Source organism: Argentina silus (assembly GCF_951799395.1).
Source record: "Argentina silus genome assembly, chromosome: 1".
NCBI classification, from domain to species: Eukaryota; Metazoa; Chordata; class Actinopteri; order Argentiniformes; family Argentinidae; genus Argentina; species Argentina silus.
Window position 1 is genome coordinate 2,648,377 of NC_139655.1, and position 16,549 is coordinate 2,664,925.

Sequence of the window (16,549 nt, forward strand, 5' to 3'; positions counted from 1 at the left end):
ACCGATACTTGTACACTGTACCCTAATGAGATTAGTAAAGCTACTCCTTCATAAACAAAACATTAATCGGCTCCTACATTGTATCTTAGTTGTTTTTAAGCAATGCTGCTCTCATGGAATGTCATTCCTTGAGCACTGTACATGTTTGAAAATAAGTGCTACGGTATATTCCATTTGAAAATGTCATGGGAATTGCTGTAATGTTTACATTGTGTTGCTTTGCTCACTTTTTCATGGTATGCACACACAGAAGAATCTCTGGCCTGTGCCGTGGCCATGGCATATGCCACTTCCATGCAGTGTCAGTGAAGGCCTACATTGTATTACTCTCCGGGCAGTGTATGTTTATGTATGTATTATTATAAGACGTATTTGCAGTTGATAATCAGCTTGCACAGTTATGCTATGAAACATCAACATTAATGCCTAATAAATGTTGTCGAATTACAAAATTGTTAAATAGAGAATCGCTATAACACACAAGCAGTTCGATTTTTTTCTTGAATGAAGGCCAACTTGGTTTAATGTTGTCTTCCTGAGATTCCTGGGAGGAAAAAAAAAAAAAAGGTTTATAACTTGCCATACAAAACTTCGAAATTCATGGGTGTTGTCAATTTAGCAAGAGATGTACTTGACTTTCAACGCCTCTAGGTGGGTGTAGTGATTTGCCACCCGCCCGCTCAGCTCCAACGGCGTCGGCGGCTCCTTTCTTCCTCTCCAGTTGTTGCCCCATCTGCAGACCACTTTAGATGTAGGACCAGGACAAGATGGCGGGTACGTAGCTTCTATTTACTTTAGCTTCGGCAAAATGCGTTTTTAAGACTTTCGTCCACCCCCTATCTGAACAGTTTCAAGCGAAAGTAACTGCGGTGCTATTTGCCTATCGATTGAATATCGGTTGATATCGTGTTTGTCTTGTTCTTACAGATATATCTTTGCTCCAAGAGGATTCCCAGGAGGAGTTAGACGGATGTAAGTTTCGCCCCTGTATTTTCTATGGCCCGGGAAGTCTTCCCTGCTCGGGGCTGTACGACGTTAGCGGTGCGCCTTGCATGCGATGACTGCCGAGGCGGCTGGGGAGTCCACGGGTGGTCGAAGCGGGCCTTGGATACTAGGCGTGTTGGGTTGTCCTCTCTTTTTTTGTGTGTAGCTAGCCAGCTAACTTTAGCTAAGGTTGCTTAACCTTTTAACTGTTTCGCTATTTAATGAGTTACATTCACACACTCAAATTAAAATGGTGTCAAAAGTTGTTTCATAACAGTCTACGTTATGTCATGCGCTTTCTGAAGTTTGTTTTTTGCTAACTTGCTAGCAGCCTATAGCCACAGAAGCTAACCTAGCCCCTCTCCTTTGGAACAGTCAATCTGCTAGCTCAGCTGATAGCCACGGCTAACTTGATGGTAAATCAGCGATTCACTGCAACACAATCACTTTGTGTGCATCTTGACAGCTTGTAGTTATAGCTAGAAAAGGTATTGGCCCCTCGTTTCTAAAAATGTTGGCAAGCTTCGGTCACAATCCACACAGTTATCATCAGATGGAATCGTCAACTAGATGGTTTATTCAGTCATGCTCCACCAAACCAGATTGAAATCCATGGCCGGGCAGTTAGCTGATAATCGTGTCAGATCAGATTGTGATAGTCAAGCAGTCCGCTGCAAATGTCAGGCTACTTTAACAGCTAACACTGTTGCAAATTGGCATTGCATCCAGACCAGATTGCAGTTCCTTCTTCACTGGAATAGTGAAGTGAAATGCCTCTTTAGAAATGTTTGACGGTTCATACACACAGCACCAGCTAGCTGTTGTAAGGGGGTTGGTCATTAACTCTGTTTCACAAGTATTCCATGCAACATACCATTGTTATTGTGAAAAAAGTCGCCTCCACAGAACCCTATACTGCCTGCTTGCATGTTGTGTTTATCTTGTCATGTTTTAAAAGGGGTCTGGTCACTGTATGTTTAATGTCATTTAGAAACATCTAATGTGTTTGTTTTTAAGGGCTTCTTCGGTTGTCTCACCCCCACGACACCTGCCACTTTCATGACATTTCTTCACATTTATCTTATTTTGCACTCCAACTGCCGGTTGTGTGCGCTCATGTTTAAGATGTCTGTACCGAGCTTGTACCAAATTCTGCATGTTTCATCCTCACTCATCGTTTTTCCCTCCCTCTCACTGGCCTTTTTGTGGTGGTGGGCACTTCTCATGCACTTCATTATTTTCGATGTCTCTAATAGTTGGTGTGGATGACTACAGCTCAGAGTCTGACGCCATTATTATACCTTCAGCCTTGGACTTTGTATCGCAAGATGAGATGCTGACTCCTCTTGGAAGACTGGATAAATACGTCGCTAGTGAAAACATTTTTAACAGGTAGCCTGCCCCGACGAAACCACCCAATTAGAACCCACTCAGAGATTGTCATCTCCTTCTTCTCCTTCTTCTTCTTCTCCTGGATTCTGATGGTGTGTGTTTACATGTTGTTGTTCACTTATAGACAAATGGTTGCGCGAAGTTTGTTGGACACTTTGAAAGCTGTCAGTGAGGACGAGAGGGACTGTATTGCCGTCTTGGAGAGAGTGGGCAGACTGGCTGATGACTCAGGTGAGTGAGAGAGAGAGATTGAGAGAGAGATCAATCGATCAGTATGCTCTAGGAATTCCCCTGTTTCTGTGTCCTGGCTTCAGCACTAGCCCCTGTGCCTGTCTTCTGGATTGGCCACCACTGTCTAGGAGAGGCCTATGAATGTTTGATGGAGCCATGGTGTTGTTTCCACCTGGGTGACATTTCAATGAGGTGAAATGCGTTTGGCCCGGCGTCTAGAGATTTAACGCTAGAGGTCAGCTGGGAGGACTAGCTCCTCCAGCCACCTCGCTGTAACGCTCCTCGCCATTCTCTGAACGAAGCCTCGCTGTGTGTCCTTGTAAGTGTGGAACACGTTTGTCAGCGTAATGCAATAGCCTGCTCAACGGTGCATGCATACATTATGCGTGGTAATCTTGCAGCAGCACACTAAACAGACAAGGCCTTGTTTAGGGATCGTGTCGGCTATTTCCACTTGCTTCATACACATGGGGTGAAGTCTAATCAAGCCGCAATATGAATGAAAGATCAGCCCAGAACTGTCTGTATAGGCTGTGAAATGTATGTGTTGTTTTTTGTTTCTACCTTTAGCTTACAGTAGATATGCACACATGGTTGTTTGAGACGGTTGATGTATACATGCTCTATTTCACGTAAGGTTCTTTATCATGTGATCCCATTCCTTGAGCGCTACAGATTTATTGTGGCCATTTAACACAGTTTTAAAGCTCAGTGCGACATGCTGGACCTTGATGAAATATGATTGTTTTGTTGCAGTCCACAGTCTCCTCTTCAAGCCCCAGGGCTGTGGCTGCTGTTAAACAATGTTAAAATGAAACCAGACTCTTCTGTCACTGAGCACCTTTTATGCTCAGACCTTTTTTTTTTTTTTTTTTATATTGACGTTTTAAAAACCTGACCTTTAAATACCCTTTTGTGGAAGTGTTTGAAATCGATCGCTTCTCTTCCAGAGCCCACTGTAAGAGCAGAGCTGATGGAGCAGGTTCCTCACATAGCCATCTTCTGCCAGGAGAACAGACCTTCCATTCCGTATGCCTTCTCTAAATACCTGCTGCCTATTGTAGTCAGATACCTGGCAGACCAGAACAACCAGGTGAGAGAGGGACACACGTAACATGGCCTCCAGCAACATGCTTAAATTACTTCTCTTTTTGTGTTGTACACCATGCAAAACAACTAACATGCAAAATGTCCTTTCTTTAAATATATGCTTATGTACACAGGTGTCAATGTATGTTGAATAGTAAAAGCTTTGCTTAACCTTTTAAATGATAATAAGAAGTGGAGCCTCGATCTCAAGCTTTAAAATGGATTAGCAAAACCTTCTGGGAGGTCTGATCACAAGGTATTGATCCTCCCTCCAGGTTCGTAAGACCAGCCAGGCAGCTCTTCTGGTGCTGCTGGAGCAGGAGCTGATCGAGAGGGGGGATATCGAGAGCCTGGTCTGCCCCGTCCTCGTCGACCTCACCGCCCCCGACAGCAACGACGATGTAAAAACAGAGGCCATGGCTGTGAGTCACATGACCCATGACACTGTAGACGGGAGGGGGGGGTTCTCATTGGAGGGCTTGGCTGTATAGAGCACATTTGGCTTCATCTTCTACAGAATTATCACAAATTAGGGGAGGGTTGGGGCAAAAAAAAAAAAAAAGAAATCTTACAATGATCTCCGGAGCAGATCTCAGAAGAGTTTAGCCAGCAACCTGTGAAAGACAATAGTCGTCAAGCCTGTTGTATTAGTCCGCCTCCTGCCGCTGTGTGTGTTTGTCTGAGCGACGTGGAGTAGACTCCAGTGGAGGATCAGGTGGACCCTGCTCTAGGAAGCAGGGCTCCAGACAAATGAAAAAATTCCTCTCACATTTATTAACTTTAAGATGGACGTTCTATTGCATCACCAGCTTTATGCGCCCCACATTTGGTTGGGCTTCATTCCTTTGCTTTCATTTGCATTTATGTCCTGAGTTTGACCCTTTTATCGGACCTGGTATTTGCCATACCTCTGATTTACTGCAGGCCGTAATCAAATGTGTGCCTCTCTGTAGATAGTCAAACTAAGGGTATTACAACTATCTGTAGGTAGTATTTTCACCAAGCCTCCGTGCCATGGGAGGACGATCTCTCCTGCTGACAGTGTGTTTTGTTTAACCTCCCTGTGCGACAGTGTATTTTGTCCCCATGTGTTAGTGTACTTTGTCTCCCTGTGTGTCATGGTGGCAGATCATCTGTAAGATGGCCCCGATGGTGGGGAAGGACATCACGGAACGCCTTTTCCTCCCGCGCTTCAGTGAAATGTGCTGCGACTGCAGGATGTTCCATGTGCGCAAGGTCAGTATGGATGGATGGATGGATGGATGGATGTGTGGATGGAGGGAGGGATGGATGGAGGGATGGATGGATGGATGGATGGAGGGATGGATGGATGTGTGGATGGATGGATGGAGGGATGTGTGGATGGATGGATGTGTGGATGGAGGGATGTGTGGATGGATGGAGGGATGTGTGGATGGATGGATGGATGGATGGATGGATGTGTGGATGGATGGATGGATGGATGGATGGATGTGTGTTATATTTAGGCTTTTTCCTCATCTTGTTTTATCACAATGGTTGTGCCTCTGTGTTGGTCTGGTGTTGAGTCAGTGTTTTAGATGTTGTTTTGTTTGTGTTTGTATTGGCAGGTGTGTGCGGCTAACTTTGGGGACATATGCAGTGTTGTTGGAGGAGAGGCGACAGAAGAGCTGCTGGTATGTGTTTATATATTTTGTTTATCGCAACGTGTCGTGGATAAAATTGGCCCTGAAGTGGTTGGTGTGTCTTTCTCTGTGACTCCGCTGTTCGCTGAGGCTGAACTGAGGACGTTCGTTTCTGAGACGCACTTGTTCTGCTTTTCACCTCCTCTCTCTCTCCTCTCCCTCCCTGTCTCTGAATATCTCTGTGTGTGTGTGTGTGTGTGTGTGTGTGTGTCTCCTTCTCCCTCCCTCTCTCGTTTCCTCCCTCTCTTCCTGTCCAGCTTCCCCGTTTTTTCCAGCTCTGTTCAGACAACGTCTGGGGGGTGCGGAAGGCGTGTGCTGAGTGTTTCATGAGCGTTTCCTCGGCGACGTCACAGGAAGTACGCAGGACCAAACTCTCCACCCTCTTCATTAGTCTCATCGGTGACCCCTCGCGATGGGTGAGCACAGCGAACATCCACAACCCTGACTCTTAATGCCCCACAACCCTGACTCTTAATGCCCCACAACCCTGACTCTTAATGCCCCACAACCCTGACTCTTAATGCCCCACAACCCTGACTCTTAATGCCCCACAACCCTGACTCTTAATGCCCCACAACTCTGCCTCTTAACGCTCCGCAACCTCACACTTAACGCCCCACAACCCTGACGCTTAACGGGGGTGGGGGGGGGGGGGGGCGTCGGCGTCTCACATAAATGGCAACCCCCTCTTACACCTGCAATCTGTGGCTGAACACTTTAGCAAAGAGGGGGGGGTCTCTGAACTTTCACCCTAAATGACAACCTTCAACCTGCTGGCTGCTGCTAATAGCCCCTCTCTCTCCTCTCCTCCCTCCCTCCCCTCCTCCTCTCCTCTCCTCTCTCAGGTGCGTCAGGCAGCGTTCCAGTCGTTGGGCCAGTTCATCTCTACGTTTGCCAGCCCCTCCAGCGTAGGCCAGTACTTCAGAGAGGGGGAGGAGGGAGACTGCAACTGTATCCACGCACACAACAGGTAGTCAGTCATCAGCCGGTTAGGGTCAGGGTCAGGGTTCACCTGGCTCCATGTGCCTGTATCCACACACACGACAGGTAGTCAGTCATCAGCCGGTGAGGGTTAGGGTCAGGGTTAGGGTTATGGTCAGGGTTAGGGTTATGGTCAGGGTTAGGGTTAGGGTCAGGGTCAGGGTTAGGGTCAGGGTTAGGGTCAGGGTTAGGGTCAGGGTTATGGTCAGGGTTAGGGTTCACCTGGCTCCATGTGCCTGTATCCACACACACAACAGGTAGTCAGTCATCAGCCGGTCAGGGTCAGGGTTATGGTCAGGGTTAGGGTTAGGGTTCACCTGGCTCCATGTGCCTGTATCCACACACACAACAGGTAGTCAGTCATCAGCCGGTGAGGGTTAGGGTCAGGGTTATGGTCAGGGTCAGGGTTATGGTCAGGGTTAGGGTTAGGGTTCACCTGGCTCCATGTGCCTGTATCCACACACACAACAGGTAGTCAGTCATCAGCTGCGTTGGCTCATTTCAAACAGACAATGTTGTTTTATAATGTTTTTTTTAGGGCATTTCTGCTTTATTGGGATAGAGACAGTAGAGATTGACAGGAAGGATGGGTGAGAGAGAGAGGAGGGATGACATGCAGGATAGGTCGGAATCGAACCAGGGACCTTGCAATTACGCGGTAAGCGCATTAGTGTGTGCTACGCCACTGAGCACCCCCTCAACAGACGACGTTAATTGAATTTTCGTGACTTTGTTCATCACAAGTTCCCCTGTGTGAACATAATGGAATGCTGCAGTGTTTTCCGAAACGCGTCTACAACGCCAGGCTCAGCTCAGCTTATTGTCCACTACCAGAGTGGAGCAGGTGAGCCAAGCTTGTTTGTGTTTTGAAGCAGTATGTTTGTAACCCCCCCCCCCCCCCCCCCCTTTTTTTTTTCTTTCCTGTCCCCAGTATTGAAGAGAAACCACTCAGCATTGACACAGACACTACCAGAGCTTCAGATGGCTGCACGCAGGATAACCAGGAAGAGAACCGTCCTCATCAGGACTGCATTTCCCACAATCTCCGCTGTCCCCAGGCCCGTGGGGACCAGGGGGAGGGGGGGTCGTGCCGAACAGAGGAGGACGTAGGGGTGGATGTGGCGGAGGAGGGGGGAGGGGAGCAGGCGGCAGAAGCCTTGGCTGACGTCACAGACGTAGAGCCTTGCGGCGATGCCTTTTCTTCGGCTGGCCCAACGTGCCTCGCCGACTCCTCGCCTTCGCTCGCTCCCACACGCCCCGACCCCCCCTCCGAGGGGGGAGACCCCACGGGTAGAGCAGGGGCTGGGTCGGAGGGAGCCCCCGCGGGCGCTGAGAACGAAGCTGACCACACCGAGAAGCACACGCATTCCTCCTGCCTAGAGGACACGTCAGCAGCACCCAAGCCTTCACCGTCATCGTCACCTGAGTCTGAGCCAGCCACCCCACCTGAGCCCATGGCCTCTCCCAGAGAGGACATCCCAGAGGCAGAGCTCTACAACTCCTTCCACTACTGGAGAACGCCCATCCCCCAGATAGACCTGGACCTGCTCCAGGAGGACACCAGCCACCAGCTCCCCAGCTACGGCACCTCCTGCCTGGGGAAGACCTCAGCCCCCGCCTCCTCGCCTGGCCACGCCCCAACCCTAGGCAGGAGACAGCTGGAGGAGCTGATCGAGAACCTTGAGCCCCACATTGATGACCCAGACGTTAAAGGTAATTGGTGGCGTGTTCTGGGCTTGTAGTGGTCCCCTGTGGCTCAGTTGGTAGAGCATGGCCCTAACAAAGCTTAGGTTGTGGGTTTGATTCCCGCTGGGACCATATATACTGAAATGTATGCACTCACTGCAATGTAAGTCGCTTTGGATAAAAGCGTCAGCTAAATGGCATATATATTTATATTTGTAGGGGATAGTTTTAAGCACCCTATCCCTCCTGTAGATCAGGGAACATTAGACCGCTGTAGGCAATGGTGAAAATTCCAGCAAGCCTATCAGAAGGCAAGGTGTGTCAAAGCCATATTAAGACTTGTCCGATGCTTACAAATGTATAGAGATGCCTCGAATGTAGAGGCTATGGTTTGGTCTACAGCAAGGGTTGTCTCTGTCACAAGAAGCTATTTACGTCAGTGGGGCACATTAAGGTTTAATTTGATAAGAGCTGCTGGCTGTTATTTTGGTAGATTAATAGGATTGGGTCCATGGACGGACAGTTGTTGATAGGGTTGTTGGTAATTTTGTACAGCAATGAGCAGCAACCTCTCTAATGAACTTAGAGCCAACGTGGGCCAACATGTTTCAGGTTAAGAAGTGTGTTGAGCAAAGGGGACAGGGCCTGAGAGGGGACAGGGCCTGGGAGGGGACAGGGCCTGGGAGGGGACAGGGCCTGGGAGGAGGCAGGGCCTGGGAGGGGACAGGGCCTGGGAGGAGGCAGGGCCTGGGAGGAGGCAGGGCCTGGGAGGAGGCAGGGCCTGGGAGGAGGCAGGGCCTGGGAGGAGGCAGGGCCTGGGAGGAGGCAGGGCCTGGGAGGGGACAGGGCCTGGGAGGAGGCAGGGCCTGGGAGGAGGCAGGGCCTGGGAGGAGGCAGGGCCTGGGAGGAGGCAGGGCCTGGGAGGAGGCAGGGCCTGGGAGGAGGCAGGGCCTGGGAGGAGGCAGGGCCTGGGAGGAGGCAGGGGCTGAGACAGTCCACAATGTTTTTGGTGGAAGGAAACCTTTAATGTTTCCTTTGCATGAAAGGATGGTCTGTTGGCACCTCGCCATTATTTAACACCAAGTGAGATTATTTTTGGTCCTTGAAAGGGGACCTTTCCTATGGAGACAATAAAAAGTGTGTGTGTGTGTGTGTGTGAGAGATATTCATTTTGGGGACAAACAGTTTGTCCTCCAGGGTACATCTGCCTCCCACTTGTTTGTTCTCTCTTGTTGTGACAATGTTATGTTGAGTGTATAAATCGCCCATGGTGATCTGGGTGGAGGGGGAGACTCACCTCACCTCACCCATGCCTTCCCCCCTCCGCAGCACAAGTAGACGTCCTGACAGCTGCTCTCAGAGCCACGGTCATGGACTCCCGCCTAGACTCAGCCTTCCTGGAGCCCAGACATGGCCTGACCAACCAGGACAACCCCTTCGGAGTCCACCAGACACCCCTGTTAGGAGACCCCTCAGACATGGAGGTGAGGGGGAGAGGTGGATTTATGGGATTTGAAGGTGGAGAAGGAAGGGTATGGTGTGGTTGTATGTGGTTAATTCCTGGTGTGTGTGTGTGTGTGTGTGTGTGTGTGTGTGTGTGTGTGTGTGTTCAGAGCCGAGACTCCACGATGCAGATGAACCATGGTGACGACTCTGAGCTGAGTGACAGCAGCTTCAGTCCAGAGGAGGAGAAGAGGTCCAAACATCAGGTCAGCCAGAACACCGTCTCCGAGCCCCCCGTCTCAGAACCCCGTCTCCTCTCCACTGTTACGTGACCTGCTTGTGACCTTCTCTTCTCTGTCTGACTCTGACTGAACGTGGTCTCTCTCTGGCCCCACTCCAGGATGTGGTTCCCCAGGCTCTGCTGGACCAGTACCTGTCTATGACTGACCCGTCGCGGGCCCAGACGGTGGACATGGAGATAGCCAAGCACTGTGCCTACAGTTTGCCCGGCGTGGCCCTCACCCTGGGCAGACAGAACTGGCACTGCCTACGGGACACCTATGAGACCCTGGCCTCAGACATGCAGGTCTGTTTCCTCACCAGCTGAGTGTGTGTGTGTGTGTGAGGAGTGTGTGTGTGTGTGTGTGTGCGTGCATGGAGTGTCTCTCTCACTGTGGTCTGTTTCCTCACCAGCTGTGTGTGTGTGGTGTGTGTGTGTGTGTGGAGTGTGTGTGTGTGTGTGGAGTGTGTGTGTGCGTGGAGTGTCTCTCTCACTGTGGTCTATTTCCTCACCAGCTGGTTGTGCAGGTTCGGGGGGGTCTTTGACAGTCAGAGGGCGTAGCCTGGATAAAATGGCAGGTCTCTCTTTTTTCTGCTCCACGTCGAGCATCTCGTCCATCTGTGGTTCTACCAAAGCCTAGTGTGTGGTTCCTGGCAGATCTGGGTCAAAGACTTGGACTTTTGGTGTCCCTTCCATTGGTTCCATTGAACCACGTCAAATCAACTATTTGAAAGTATTTAGACCTATGTGTCTATTTGACCCAGGTCTGGTTCTTGGTAGTCCCTGTGGTCCCAACAACTACAGTCCTCGTAGACACAAGTAAACTCTTAACTCCCCCCCCACAAGACCAGTGGTTGCACATCAAGGTCTATTTAGTGTCTGTGAAGAGCCCTTAGTTTAGCGATTGACCCCAGGCGTAGCCATAGGACATGAGGGCCCTCATAAGTTAGGCCTAGCCCTGTCCCCCCCCAGCAAGCAGGAGTTGGGAGGCAGGGAGGCCTGAGTGAGGACTGGAGTTGCCCCTGCTGTCCCCCCTCCCTACGACTAGGCCTGTGTTTGCCAGTCTTGTCCAGTGCTGTCTCTCTCCCTGGCAGCTGTCCCGATGTCCCACACCCCTCCCTTGAAGGAACAGTTCACTCAAAACATCCAAGTTTTGTTCAGATAATGAAAAAATAAGCACTGTCTACTTTCCAGGTTATTTTTTTGGTGGTTTTCTTTTGGTTTTGGAGTGAACTGTCCGTTTTAAAGCCTGTGTGTCACTTTGATCTCGTCTCCTCTCCTCTCCTCCCCTCCCCCTTAGTGGAAGGTGCGTCGGACGCTGGCTTTCTCCATCCATGAGCTGGCCCTAATCCTGGGAGACCAGCTGACAGCAGCAGACCTGGTGCCCATCTTTAACAGTTTCCTCAAAGACCTGGACGAGGTCAGGATAGGAGTTCTCAAACACCTCTACGACTTCCTCAAGGTCTTTAGACAACCTTATTGTTTGTTTGTGTGTGTGTCTGTCTGTCTCTCTCACTCTCCCCTCTCCCTCTCTCTCTCTCCTCTTTCTCTCTCCTCTCTCTCTCTCTCTCTCTCTCTCCCTCCCCCCCTCTCTCTCTCTTAAGGTCTGTTCATAAAGGTTTGTGGACTGCAGCAGAAATATGTTGTACCATTCCTACTGTCTCGTGTTTCCCGTGGGTCTGCTGTGGGAGGCATTCTCCCAGAGACAGTATCAAATCACACCTGCAGTGTCTTTGGTATGCAGGATGGAGTCTCTTTTCTGCTGCGTGGTCGCAGGGGATCAAAGTGAACTGAATTGCCTCTCCTCCTCCTCCCCCTCCTCCTCCTCCTCCCCCTCCCCCTCCCTCTCTCCCTAGCTGCTGCACCAGGAGACGAGGCGTAAGTACCTGTACCAGCTGCAGGAGTTCCTGGTCACAGACAACAGCCGGAACTGGCGCTTCCGATCCGAGCTGGCCGAGTACGTCTCTCACGCGTTGCTGGTCTGACAGTTAAACGTGATAGTTGATGTGCTTTTTTTTGCTTCATGCGCCCCTCTCTTTTGCTGTTTTTGTTTAGTAGCATTCAGCATGATATCTGTTCTGAAAGGTGTGTGTGTGTGTGTGTGTGTGTGTGTGTGTGTGTGTGTGTGTGTGTGTGTGTGTGTGTGTGTGTGTGTGTGTGTGTGTCATCGTCCTTAGGCAGCTGGTGCTGCTGCTGGAGCTGTATAGCGGCCAGGATGTGTATGACTACCTGAGACCCCTAGCCTTCAGTCTGTGCACCGACCGAGTCTCCTCTGTCCGGTGGACCTCCTACAAACTGGTACGTTCTTCTGTCTGGTCCGGTGCCTCATGAACATGTCCCACAGCCCACCCCATCTACTCCGAAAACAAAGATGTTGTGCAATTGTTTTGCGTCCGCTGTACAGTACCAGTCAAAACTTGCCAAGAGTGTGCAAAGCTGTCATCAAAGCAAAAGGTGGCTACTTTGAAGAATCTAAAATATAAAACGTATTCTGGTTTGTTTAACACTTTTGTTTACTACATAATTTCATATGTGTCCCTTCATAGTTTTGATGTCTTCAATATTAATCTACAATGTAGAAAATAATAAAAAAATAAAGAAAAACCATTGAATGAGAAGGTGTGTCCAAACTTTTGACTGGTACTGTATGTGAGAGTGTGTTTTTCTGATGTGTGTGTGTTTCTGATGTGTTTCTGTGTTCTTTGTGTGTTTTTCTGATGTGTGTTTCTGATGTGTTTCTTTGTGTGTTTTTCTAATGTGTTTCTGTGTTCTTTGTGTGTTTCCAGGTGAGTGAGATCATTAGGAAGGTGGCGTCATGCCAGGCGTTGCTGGCGGACTTCCTCAGCCAGCTGGTGGAGAAGTTCTGCCACTCCCCCAAGTGGTCGGCCCGTCAGGCCTTCGCCTTCGTCTGTCAGGTGAGGAAGCCACACTTCTGTTTTGTCCTTTCTTTCTTTTCTTTCTTTTCTTTCTTTTCTTTCTTTCTTTCTCTCTTTTTTTTTGTGGGGCAGTCCTACTCTTTATGTTCTTCCTTTACTGCATAGAGATAGTGAAGAGACACAGCAACGTCAGGAGGAGAGGGTATGTCAGCAGGGCACGGGCCGGATTCAAACTCATGCCAACACGGGCATACATATACACGGTGCGCACACATGCCCATGTTGGCCTGAGTTCATATGTTCGAAATATATAGGCATATGTGTGCACTGTGGGGACCCCCCCCCCCAGGCCACAGGAAACCACACTTCTGACAGCGAGCATAGACAAGTGGGCAATTCGATTCAGTTCAGTTAAAAGTCTTCATTCTTCATATTGTCTCTCTGTCCGTCCGTCCGAACGTTCTCCAGTCGAGTGGACTGGCGCGGCGCTGGGCGCACACACTTCAACAGGCCACTTGACAGCATGCAACCTCTTATCCCTCATTAATTTCCATGAGTAACACTATTCTCCGGATCACTAGTGGTCTGTTGTAGTAACACTGTTCTCCGGATCACTAGTGGTCTGTTGTGTGGAAGAACAATAAGATCATGATGGCGTAGAGTGTGTGTGTGTGAGGCCAATAGCTGGAGTGGTCCACACACACATACAGACACACATACAGACACACTCTCTTTCTCTCACTCACACACACACACACACACACACACTCACTCTCTCTCTCTCTCTCTCTTGCTCTCTGTCATGTGGACACACACTCTTTCTTTGTCACACTCACCAACCATTCTCTCCCTGTGTGGACTCATACACACTCTCTCTTTGTCTCACCCACATTGACCATCCTCTCTCTCTCTCTCTCCCCCTCTCCCCTCTCTCTCCTCTCTCTCCCCCTCTCCTCTCCCCCTCTCCTCTCTCTCCTCCTCTCTCTACCCCTCTCCTCTCTCTCCTCCTCTCTCTACCCCTCTCCTCTCTCTCTCCCCCTCTTCTACCCCTCTCCTCTCTCTCTCCCCCCCTTCTCCCCCTTCCTCTCTCTCTCTCTCTCTCTCTCCCCCTCTCCTCTCTCTCTCCCCCTCCTCTCCTCTCCCCTCTCTCTCTCTCTCTCCTCTCTCTCTCCCCTCCTCTCTCCCCCTCTCCTCTCTCTCCTCTCTCTCTCCCCCCCTTCTCCCCCTTCCTCTCTCTCTCTCTCTCTCCCCCTCTCCTCTCTCTCTCCCCCTCCCCAGCTGGCGATAGAGGATGACTGTGTGTCGTTGGACCAGTTCTCAGAACACCTGCTGGCCCCCCTGCTACAGCTGGCCTCAGACCCTGTACCCAACGTCAGAGTACTATTGGCTAAGACCATCCGCCAGAGCCTGCTGGAGAGAGGTAAACACACATACACACACACACACACACATACACACACACACGGCAGCTGAAATCCCAGACAAACACAAATACACACGTGTATTTTTTCTGTGCAGCTTTCCTAGTTGACCTTCACACTTGTGCCTGTACTCTCCTCTGTAGAGTACTTCCTGCATTCTGCCAACTCCCACCAGGAGGCGCTGGAGCAGACGCTGGTGGCCCTGCAGATGGACCTGGACAAGGATGTGAAGTACTTCGCCAGCGTGCATCCTGGGTGCACACGCATCAGTGAGGACGCCATGAGCACCACCTCCTCTACCTACTGAGCACCGAGCACACGTGGATATTCAGAGGTCGCCCCCACCCCACCCCAGCGCACATGGAGGACCCCCCCCCCTCACACACACACACACACACACACTTACACACGCATACAGCCCCCTCACACCCATCTGCTCTCTACTGAATGTCTGTCAGGTGGGTGTGTGTGGGTGTGTGAGGGGGGTTTGGTCGCCCCCTTCCTGGACCCTGGGCACTAAGACTTTCATACAGACTCACGACCAGAGAACCTGCTTCAAATAACTCGGCCTCCAACTCAACTCAAAGCAACTTGACTCACTACAACTAAGATTTATTTTGTGCTTTGATTATTTTTTTTATTTTTTTTGCCACAGAAGCCTTAAAAGTGTCTTCCTTAAATGAGAAATACTTGAATGTCCGGAGTGGATTCAGTGAAAACAAACAAATGAAAAAAAATGTGCATGGGGGAACGGAACTACATGGACCATATCTTCTCTCTGTTCCTCTTCTCTCTCTCTCTCTGCCCACCCTCCACTTTCTCTCTCTCTCTCTCTCTGCCTCTCTCTGCCCACCCCCCCCCCCCTCTCTCTCTCTCTCTCTCTCTCTCTCACCCTCGCCAGACTTAGCAGAAAGCCAGTATCTCACAGCTTTATCGAACCAGGAAGCAGGACGACCGTGTCTGTCTCTAACCCAAATGTTAAACGGTGTAAAAGTTTCTGTAATGCTCCTCCCCCCCCCCTCCCCCCTCCCATTTTTAGAACCTGTATAAACAAACTCATATGCTGCATAAACGAACGTGTGTGTACCATCTCAGCCTTCTGTGTGCAGTGGGGGCTGCTGGTTAGTTGGGCGAAGCAAAGTGAAGCACGGTTTATCTCTAAAGGGCTCTGGCCTCTCTTGTTTTAACAGCCCTGTCCAGAAACAACCCCTGAGCCCCCCTCTCCACGCTTGACACTTGTGTAGATCTGAAAGGATAGGATGGGTATAACCAAGATGGCAGTGGCTCCACCTTGTCTTTTGATAGACTAGGTGGAATTTTTTCTTCTTTTTTTTCCCCCCTATCTTTCCACCTATCAGATCTGCACAGGTGTCTCTGGAGGAGGGCCTAGCGGTTGGCTCCGGACCGGGCCGACCTCTAGTGCAGCACATTGTTGTACCCATAAGACGCAGGCTAGCTAACCCTGGCATGCAGGGGTCCTGTTGTCACGAAAAAAAATAACTATTGTATTTTTTATTAATATTCACACTGTCCACGTTTTGTGGTGTGAGAGGAGAGATATCAAATTGTAATGGTCAGCAGACTCACTTGAAACTGGGTATTTTAATTTAAGAATAAAATACTGCAACGACCCCCCCCCCCCCCCCCAACCCCTCTATTTTCTCCATTTAGCTTTGTATTCCCTACCTCTCCTTGAACCCAAACTGTACATATCTCTAACCTTTTTCCATTTTGATCAACGATCATGAATAGTATTGTGATACAATTTTGTTCTGTTTTACCTGTTCAACATGAAATGAAATAAAAAGCAGACACTACATGTCTGAAAAGTGTTTTAATTGTTTTTGTCCAAAGACTATTTGTACACAACAGATGCATAGCCTTGCAAACTCAGCCTTAGTTTATTTTATTTTTTTAGATTATTTGTTCTTCTTGTCTTTCTTTTATTTTTGTACATTTTTTTTAATTTATTTTTTTACCATAATCACAATCATTAAGAACATCAAAGTGTTATCTCCCACCTCGGGAATTGGTTCTGGCTATGTTGTCCCAGTTCCTGTAGGGGGCAGTGTTCTGTTTGAATGGTCTTGATCAGATTATGGTCCTGCAAGTTATCGTGGAGAATGAGCCACTATTACTGGAGGCTTGGATCCCTAACATGTCAGAGGGAGGTTAGTAGTTTGCCTGTAGTAGAACTAAGTAGAAGAAGTCTTTCTTGATTCATTGAAATTGATTGATTGGGCCTCTGATTGCTATAATGGGCAGTTGGAGCTAGCAGATCTAACAATGGATCCCATGGGTTTAGAATAGCGGACAGAAGGATTCAGTTAAGGTCTTTATGGGATGTTATACAACAACAACAACAAAAAACGTCGATCATTTTAAGAGGTGTAATACATTTGGTATGGAGTTCACAAATACACGTAGCTTCGGCACAATTGACTCTTTCGTGATTTCCTACAGTGATGTTTGTACAGTATGAATGGTCTGTATCTGAATCGT

General features: G+C 49.3%; 1 protein-coding gene across 1 annotated transcript; it reads left to right on the forward strand.

The window, feature by feature from the left end:
* The first annotated feature begins 757 nt into the window (after window positions 1–757).
* Window positions 758–15,861, forward strand: ppp4r1 (protein phosphatase 4, regulatory subunit 1). Its single transcript, XM_083682111.1, has 20 exons — window positions 758–774; window positions 928–972; window positions 2,241–2,376; window positions 2,501–2,607; window positions 3,558–3,700; window positions 3,972–4,118; window positions 4,825–4,932; window positions 5,286–5,351; window positions 5,618–5,776; window positions 6,206–6,330; window positions 7,273–8,054; window positions 9,357–9,511; window positions 9,641–9,736; window positions 9,871–10,056; window positions 11,051–11,212; window positions 11,607–11,707; window positions 11,928–12,048; window positions 12,537–12,665; window positions 13,905–14,046; window positions 14,191–15,861. The coding sequence occupies exons 1-20, from the start codon at window positions 768–770 to the stop codon at window positions 14,352–14,354; spliced, it is 3,081 nt and encodes a 1,026-aa protein (XP_083538237.1). The 5' UTR covers window positions 758–767; the 3' UTR covers window positions 14,355–15,861.
* The last annotated feature ends 688 nt before the right edge of the window (window positions 15,862–16,549 follow it).